The sequence below is a fragment of the Zingiber officinale genome, chromosome 8A (assembly GCF_018446385.1).
Source record: "Zingiber officinale cultivar Zhangliang chromosome 8A, Zo_v1.1, whole genome shotgun sequence".
Classification (NCBI taxonomy): domain Eukaryota; kingdom Viridiplantae; phylum Streptophyta; class Magnoliopsida; order Zingiberales; family Zingiberaceae; genus Zingiber; species Zingiber officinale.
This window is the reverse complement of record NC_056000.1, coordinates 5,297,833-5,307,240: the sequence shown is the minus strand read 5'-3', so window position 1 is coordinate 5,307,240 and position 9,408 is coordinate 5,297,833. Positions and strand designations below refer to the sequence as shown.

Sequence of the window (9,408 nt, the reverse complement as noted above, 5' to 3'; positions counted from 1 at the left end):
AAATAATTTGCCTCACACAAGATCTCATTGGCATGATTCAGACAACAATAAATTTATCTTTTCTTCTTTCAGTTTGTCTGCCATAATATCATTTTATTTGTTCGTCATATAGGTCAATTGTGTCAACCAATTATTGTTGCTCCTTTGATGATGGGTAACATAATAATATGAAGTTTGCTCACTTGTTGATCATTTGTTTTTCCCCTATCGAAATCATTGAATTTATTTGACGGATCCTATTAATGTAATTTGATGCTACTTCATAGAATTTCACAGCCAATGCAACAAAGAAACACACCTTACATTTCCCCATTTGAGAGGTTGGTTCTCCAACTTCTTATATAGTTTATAGATCATAGGATTTGAATCAACATTAGTTATTTGATTTATTGACACTAATTGGATCAAAGAATGAGGTGAAACAAATTCTTTCAAGGAAAAGTATGGCAAGATGCTTACCCTTAACATTAATATAAAATAATGATTACGTGTATAAACTATTTACAGGTTCAGGATCTGCTAAATGAAAGACCCTCTCACACCTAGTAACTAGATTGATTCAAAAGCTTGTGACCACACCTTCCGCTTGGTATGTGGAATTGTCAGTTGTTGAGGTGTTAAAATAAAAGACTCTGAATGATGCCATTTGGTATTAAATTAACCAAGGAACGACCAATCAATGGAGCAAATTGGCAACGAAGCAGCAAGTGTCCAATTGTCTCATCAACAGTCACAAAAGATGCAACTCCAGTGCATTGAGATGCCAATGTCAGGAAATAAGTGGGTTTTGTTCAGTTAGCCTTCAAGGATCAGATGGGTAAGAACCCTGTATTTGTTCGTTGCTTTCAAAGACCTAATTAATTCATGTTAGCAAAAGTCTAAGTTCTCTTCCTGGAAGAAATTTGTAGATAAGTTTTCATCTTCACCAAGTTTTTAACAAGTTGACTTTGTCGTTCATCAGTTCAGAGTTGTTCTGGAAGATGATCTAGAGTTGTATAACAAGTGTTGCAGAAACAAGAGATCATTGATTCAACTCATGTTTGGTGGCCATGGTGTGATGGAAGCACATTAGTTTCTTCTTTGGAATTCCTTGGCCATCTAGCTTGGATTTATTCTTTGAAGGACTTGACCATTTGGTGGTGAAGAAGAGGAACAGGCTTTCTGTTCAATAGATTGTGTCAACTATAGATATGGCTGATTTGTTGGAGATAGAACAAGTTATGTTTTCACCAGTAAGCCTCACTGATGTCGAGAATTTGGTTTTTCTTCAGTTCATGGATGGATGCCACTAGAAGCATCAAGAGGGCATAACTCTAGATTACCTAGGCCTAGATAGAGAGGGATGCCATTGATTTTGGGTTTGCAGATTAGTTTCTGATTCAGTAATATTTTTTATATTGTACTAATATATTTTGAAAGCATCGTGATGAGCTTATTTCGCCCGACAAGTTTTTCTTTTCCTCAAAAAAAAAATGATGCAGGCTTACAATGTCATTGTTCCACAGTAGTCCTTGTCATGTGACATAGCATGTTCAGTTGTTCATTAATTATATACGCAAGTGAGTAATCAATAACTTGACTTGTGAGGTATGCAAGATGAGTAATACTGGAAATGAAATGTGGATGGCAGTTGTGTCAACACAACCTATAGATTCATGTTTGAATTGGATGATGAAGCATCACAAACCTCAAATCTATGGACCTGAATGATAGATTCAACTCAAGAAGGACCCATAGCAGCAAAGGTATGACTTTATCAGATACTGATTGTGTTTTCTGTTGTGGATAATATGAAACTATAAACCTCCTTTTTAGTGAATGCAAATACACTAAAACTGGGTGAAATTGTGTGGCTTCAAGCTTTGGGAATTGCTATGAAGTATTGCACAAGAACTTCTCACTCATGTGAAAGATTCAAGCATGCAAATGCGACAGCTTTAGCTTGGTGGCAATCCTGATCGTGTAAGAAAGCCTGTTCCGAAAGAAAACCCCAATTTATATGAACGGTATCGTTTATGCAAACTATGGTTGGAGAGGCTGAACCAAAACAAAAGGTTAAAAGCAAAAATTTTGCTCAAGGATATCAAGAACAAGATTAATTGTTTTAATGGATAAAGGACCATAACTATGATGTAAGACTGAAGAACTCACAACTGCCTATGGAGCCACAGCAAGTCGAGATTGCATGGGTTGTCATATTTTGCTTTGAATTGCTTTTTACAATCTTCAGGGTGAAGTTGCAACTGCGCATGTGTTTGAAAAGGGGGCAGAGTAGGTAACTAGATTTGGATGATTCACCACAATCAAACTGAAATCTTAGGACATATTTGGCAATATCTTGTTATCAAACAAGCACAATGTGTTTGAAACAAATAAGCAAGCAGTTGTTGGGCCTTCCAAATATATATCCATGGAAGAGCAAGCACTAATTTCGGAGGCAAGAGGAAAATATTTACATACCGCTGGAAGCAAGGTTCATCTGTTGTTGGCGAGATCCCTCCGGTCGTGAAGAAAGAATACACGCTAGATCATACTCAGCCCAAGCAGCAGCAAGAGAAAGAGAGACAGAGAGAGAGAGGTTACGAACTTTAATCGAGGAGCAAAAGAAGATGAAAAGTAATACCGGATAAAGATTACCAGAAGACGACGACGACGATCAAGGATGGGAAGAAAGTTTCCATCTTTCTCCCACTCCCACTCCCACAGAGACTGACGAAGGATCTCACCCCATCTGAAGAAATATCTCGCCCATTGCTAATGGCCATCCACGTTTAATCTGACGGTTCAGGAATCCCAATCAAAGCGAAAGTGGAGAGCGCCACACGATGCCGTTTCCCGATTCGCTTCCCTATTCGTGTCGGCGTCGAAACTCTCCGAAGACGGTTCTTTCCTTGAGGGTATTCCAGAAGAGGTCCATCGTAAGGAGTTAATCTACTGCAAAAGGCGAAATCGATCGTAAGGAGTTAATCTAAGATCAAACGGGAGGGAGAGAGAAAGAGAGAGAGATGGAAGCGAACAGCGGCAGCGGAGGCCGGAGAGTGGACGGGAGCGCCAAGGCGAGAGTGGTGGAGCAGATCAGCCAGGCGGTGCAGTCGACCTCTAATCTCCTTCGCCTCATGCAGGAGTCGTCTCCTTCCCAGGTTTGGGGAGGTTCTTTGTTCTCTCATGTTTAAATGCTCTAAAATATTGCATCGGCCAAATTCTTGTAGCTGAGATTTTTACCTAATAATTGGCATTGCACTAACATTTTCCTGAGCATGATATGCCATTGAGAAACTTCAATTGTGGAAAGCAACTCCGGGTGGAAACTCGAACTGGTAGGTTGATTTCGCAATGTGAATTGCAACTTAGATAAAATAGAGGGCGGCAATTAGGAAATCGTCAATTTCAACCATCTTGGTTACTATGTTGTGTCAATTGATCATTTATCTACATTAAGTTCTGTTACTGATCCTTGATAATTAGGAAAGTTGCAGTCTAGTCTGCCAAATTCTAGACATAAAATACATAACTGAAATATTTGACAATTCTTGTTGATAGTTTCAGTTTGCCTGATTTTGACTCTAACAAGATATACATATGAAGAGAAGAAAAATTCAATTGATATAAAGAAATTGGACCAAATAAGACTAAAATTTCATTTATATTTTGTTGAGATAGATCACAATTTGTTGAGATTTCTCTAACCTCTTGAAGGTTCATTATGAGTAAATCAACTATGAAGAGAGTAGTATCTCGAGACTATGGACATGAAGGTTCAGTGTTTAAAGGGTGTATAATTACAAGACTGTTGAAACTATACTGGAAATTTCTGAACCTTAGGCACTCTAAGGTCATGTTTGTCTGAATATGTTTGCATCATGCATTTTATGTGTTTCTTCATGTGCAAATGATTTTTAACATAAAAATGTAAAAAACTCGGAAGAGACTCCAGACATTAACCCATTGTGGGTCTTAGGGCATCTCCAATGCAAGGTTTGTAAGAGGTTTCTAAAATCAAAAAAGTTGAATAAAAAGCTTGAACCATTGTAGAGGTGAGGTTTGAAGTTTATAATTTAGGAGCAGTAGTGAAAACTCAAACCTCCTCATTTGTATCAAATTGATGTAATATGCATGGAGCCATACAACTACATGTTATGAATTAAATCACAAAAAGGCTCACTTAGAGCTTTAACTATTGGGATGTTTCAATGAGTTTTTATAATGTTGATGTGGCATATTGGAATCATAAAAAAAAAAGCTCATTTAGAGCTTTAACGATTGGAGATGCCTTACATTAGAAAGAACTTTTTCCTTGGGATCACCCATTCCATTGCTAATTCCAAATTCTTAGTTATTTGCTCTTTCTCTGTGTGTGTGTGTGACCATTATTCTCAATATGTGTTTGCGACAACTGTTTGGGATTGGCAACGTGAATCTCATCCCTCAGTTATGCTCTATGCATTTGTATTAGATTGAGTAGTTTCTTTGATGACCCTATATGCTTATATCTTCCACTCTAATGGATTCAACCTTATGTATATGTATATTTATATATATAGAACAGAGAATAAGCAACTTAGCATCACCTCAAAGGCATGTCGATCACAACTATCTGCACAAATGAGTTCATAGCAAGAGTTGATAAAATATCTGTGCGGTTAGAAGAGTGATAAGGAGTCACTTTTTTATCCAAATGCCCTAGTTGCCTTGAGTTTTTGAATTGTAATGAAAACGCACTTTTGTCAATAAAGAGAGAGAATGTTAAAAAGATAAAAGTTATTTATTGCAATCTATGCTTTGGAAAGTGCTTTTAAGTAATTATTTTTCCTTAAATTTGTAAAAGTCATATATCATATCATTGATATGTTTTCCCTTGGTATTTCATTTTTATACCTTTCTCAATCCTCACTATTTGAAAACTCTCCTACCTATTTTTCTTGACTTTGAATGTTACAATATGTTTTAGAATATGTTTTCGATTTGTATATTTATATTTATATTTATATTTTTAACTACTCTTCTCCAGTGTTGATATCACAGCTAATATTACTTCAAAACTTTAGAATGAGGTCCAAAGAATGTGCAAAATTAAAATTAATAAAATTATATTAGAATTATTGTGATAGATATTTAATTAATCAATATTATATGTTAAGTCATGTCCATTATATCTTTTTTAGTTTCTTGCACTTTTAATACAGTTTTAACAAAATCGCATTTGAATGGTAGTTTTTGTAAACACAGTATGAACATTTTACCAGAAAAAAGCCATGTCTATATAGCTAACATCTGTGTACTTATGCACTGGACCGTTGCTTAATCTATTTTGGACCTATACTAATAGGAAGCACTTCTGTAACGATTGCTCAACAAACATTTATCTGCAGATTTGCTATCTCCTGTCTAATGAAATTGGTGATGCTTATTCAATGTGTTTGCATTGCGCTATTGATTAACCTGTGTATCTCTTTTCCTTTTCTTCTTCTAGGTTCAATTGGCAAAGCTGCCAAAGAATCTCTTGGCCAAAGTATCTACTATTAAGAACACCGGGCACGTAAGTAGCTGGTCAGTTGAGATGGTAACTGTGATTAATTAACCTTCGAAGTTGTTTAATTTCAAGATTTGGCTGATCGCTCTTAGGTCCTGGAGCAACTGCCTCGTGTCATTTCTTCCTTGGATGCTTACATAGAAAGCAGCTTGCATAGGTCAGGCTTCCATTGCAGTTGTGTAGTAATCCTTTTTTTGGTACCTCAGGAAAATATCTGTGCACAGTGCATTTAAGGGTTTGTTTTGCTGCTTTGAGTTTATAATCTATTAGGAGGTAGTATATTGCCCTTGTTAAACTGTCTAAAGTGTTCATGCCACCTCCAAGTATTTAAGAATGACTTATTTTGGTTTCAAGTCTTTGACAGGCCATGCCTGATGATTGATTTGATTTCCAAACTATACATGCTCCATTCTTGCAATGTTATGTCTAATATCAAGAAACTATATACATTTCATTTCTCCAAACTATACAGACTTGAATTTGCACAGTTTAATTCTTACAACTTTTGATCCACAGTGCTACGCAGCTGATGCCTGTCACCCAGTTGCTTTCTAACATGCAAAACTCTCAGCTCAAGCATGCATTTCCAGCCAGTCGGCAAGGTGAAGAGCCAAAAGAAATCGAGTCAGCAAAAATCGATGAAGCCTAATCTTCTTCTGGCGTTGGAATTTCATCCTTAAGTTGCAGATTAGTTGCTAACATTACCAAATTTCAGCCTAATATTCTACTATCGACGTAGAATATCTTTTCATATTGATTTCATATTGCACTTGTATCAAAAGACATCAAATGATATAACTTCAGCTTTTTTGAATATCTTTTATTCAAAAAATTCTACTGATGAACCAAACGACTTCGAATTAACATGAAACTAGAGCCTATGTGTTTGGCTAGTTCTCCTGATTATATACATGCCCTCAAACATCAATTTGACCTTGTATATTGAGAGTAATGATTTTTTGAACATAAATTAAAATTTTCAAATATATTCGTGTTCAAAAAAAATTATTGCTCTCAATATGTTGAATTAAATTAATATTTGAGGGCATGAATATAATCAAGAGAACTAGCTGAACACAGAGGATCGAATTTTATGTCAATCTGAGATCATTTGGTGCATCAGCCGATTTTCCCTAAAATTGGCTTATGGACCAAATGACTTTGGATTGACATAAAACTAGTTCTTATGTGTTTGTCTACCGCTCTTGATTATATTCATGTCCTCAAACTTCAATTTAACTTAGTATATTAGAGCAATGATTTTTCAAACACAAATTAAAATCCGGAGAAATAGCCGAATACATAGGATCTAGTTTCATATTAATCTGAGGTCGTTTGATTTATCAGTCGAAATTTTTGAACAATTGACGTTTGAAGGCACGAATATAATCAGAAGAGATAGACAAACACATAAAAATAGTTTCATATCAATCTGAAGTCGTTTGACTGATTTTATCTAAAATTGATTTTGATTAAAAGAAAATCAATCGATTGATTTAATTAAAATTATGAAATTTCGATATAGAGTCAAATTGATTCAACTATTTAAAACATCAATCGACTATAAGATAAAATTAGAAATAAGTACATGATTTAATAATTTTAAAATTATCCTAAGATTTAATAATTTTGAAAACTTATTTACAGTAAAAAAATTGGTATAACTTCGATAAACCATTATAATAAAACACATAAATATCAGAAGAATGAAATTCGATGGCAATTTCGAGCTCATTGGCTTTCGATAGAATTTTCTTTTTCAAAGTAAGTTAAGAAAAATAAAGGACTATAAGATAAAATTAGAAATAAGTACATGATTTAATAATTTTAAAATTATCCTAAGATTTAATAATTTTGAAAACTTATTTACAGTAAAAAATTGGTATAACTTCGATAAACCATTATAATAAAACACATAAATATCAGAAGAATGAAATTCGATGGCAATTTCGAGCTCATTGGCTTTCGATAGAATTTTTTTTTCAAAGTAAGTTAAGAAAAATAAAGGATCGAGGATGTTCGAAAGTTCTTGATAAGGTTTTTTTTTGAATGAAGTTTTAATCGTGCTTCTCTTTTATATAATTCGAGATTATCTTTTTAAGAAAATCAAGGATCAAGTCTCTAATAAAAATTAGCACTAAATATTAAAAGAAATATAATAAATGTATGATGTGGTGACGATGGGCCCCCCACCCCTGTTATCACGGTGGGATCAAAGGAGGTCAAAGTCAAGACGATCAACGGGTTGACGGTGTTGGCCAGTCGGGCGAATCATACTCCGACCAGGGATTATGCACCAACCCACCGACACAAGAATAATCAAGCCGACGCTCAAAGGACACGCAGAAGCTGAGCCGAGCGGTTCCTCCGCTCGGCCTAGCAGCAGACTCGATATCAGCCGAGCACGCGGATAGTAACCTACTCGTCGAATGGCTATCCCGCTCGGCCAAACAATAGAGAATGTGGACAGTGGGCTTCCGGCCGAGCGGTCATCCCGCTCGGCCCAGCAACGGACGACACTTGGGCATGGAACTTTTAGCCAAGCGGTTATCCTGCTTAGCGTGACAGCGGACAACAGACATCACATGGATAGTAGAATTCCAGCCGAGCGGCTATTCCGTTCGACCAAGCAACAGACACAGCAGGATATCTTTGGACGTCCTTTTGGGAGCTAGTGACGCTGACAGATGGCATGGTCAGACAGAAGATCGTACGAAAGAAGTTTCTACTGTCATTTCAAAGATATGCTCGGCCCGTTAAGGTATTGTGTAAGGGACACTTTATTGACACGTCTTTTCAGGAAAAGATTTGAGATGTGTGCTCACCTTGGGAAGCGTGCACGCGTGCTTCCGGGGCTTTATATAAAGGGGGGTCTAAGCTATTGGGGGTTGCAAGGTTGCAAATATAGTCTCATATTGAAAACACATGGGAAATATTATGAGTTTATAAAAAAAAGATATCTCATTGGAATGAGACATTTTGGGTAGAGCCCAAGAGCAAAATCATGAGAGCTTAGACCCAAAGTGGACAATATAATATCATTGTGGAGATATCTAAATTCTTTTCGATCCTACAATTGGTATCAGTGCTCGGACTGCCAGAAGGTTTAACCGTTGACTGTGCACAAGAGTTATGGTCTGATTGAGCCATGTGGATACAATATTGACCTCGAACAAAGAAAGCGGGGGCTCCTATGTTCGGATCAAAAGGATCAGACACCAGGCAGGAGGTCCTAGTTGTGACTAGGCAAGAAAGTCCTAATAGGTCGGGTGGATCGAGGGATAGGAAGACCTGGTGGGTCGAGGATCGGACATGGGAAGCTTGCGGTCCTTTATTTGAGGGGGATTGTTGGGGTTGTAAGGTTGCAAAAATAGTCCCACATTAGAAACACATGGTAAAGATCATGAGTTTATAAGAGAAAAGATATCTCCATTGGAATGAGGCCTTTTGGGTAGAGCCCAAGAGCAAAACCATGAGGGCTTAGACCCAAAGTGGATAATATTATACTATTGTGGGGATATTTAAATTCTTTTCGATCCTACACAAGCATCGGCGGAGGTATGCTTTTCATGCGATTTCTACTGTTGTGCCACAGTTCTTGCTTCTTCTTGCTTCGCCAGACACTGACTTGAGCATCAGAGGGTCATCGCCGGGGACCCCTTCCCTGGCTCGACACTGACGCCACTTGTGTTACATGCGGGAGCAAAGTCCACCGGAGGTCAGCAGGAGCACCACATCCCCAGCATCCATCTCTTCGACTTTCGGACAGGATTATATTTGGCATCGTCTATAAAAACGTCACCTGAATCCGAGCCGAGAAGATGGAAGACGCTGGACGACTAACCACCGTGGCACTCACCGTGGCATCCTCCTCTCTG

The 9,408-nt window shown here is 37.2% G+C and overlaps 1 protein-coding gene across 1 annotated transcript; it reads left to right on the top strand.

Moving 5' to 3' along the window:
- Positions 1-2,832: 2,832 nt before the first annotated feature.
- Positions 2,833-6,346, top strand: LOC122012068 (tobamovirus multiplication protein 2B-like). Its single transcript, XM_042568522.1, has 4 exons — positions 2,833-3,140; positions 5,471-5,536; positions 5,623-5,687; positions 6,047-6,346. The coding sequence occupies exons 1-4, from the start codon at positions 3,006-3,008 to the stop codon at positions 6,177-6,179; spliced, it is 399 nt and encodes a 132-aa protein (XP_042424456.1). The 5' UTR covers positions 2,833-3,005; the 3' UTR covers positions 6,180-6,346.
- Positions 6,347-9,408: the final 3,062 nt, after the last annotated feature.

Excerpts from the sequence above, each read along its gene's own strand:
- LOC122012068 (XM_042568522.1), top strand. The coding sequence starts at position 3,006 with ATGGAAGCGAACAGCGGCAGCGGAGGCCGGAGAGTGGACGGGAGCGCC. Across the intron at positions 3,141-5,470 it reads AGGAGTCGTCTCCTTCCCAG|GTTCAATTGGCAAAGCTGCC; the intron begins GTTTGGGGAGGT and ends TTCTTCTTCTAG. Across the intron at positions 5,688-6,046 it reads ATAGAAAGCAGCTTGCATAG|TGCTACGCAGCTGATGCCTG; the intron begins GTCAGGCTTCCA and ends TTTGATCCACAG.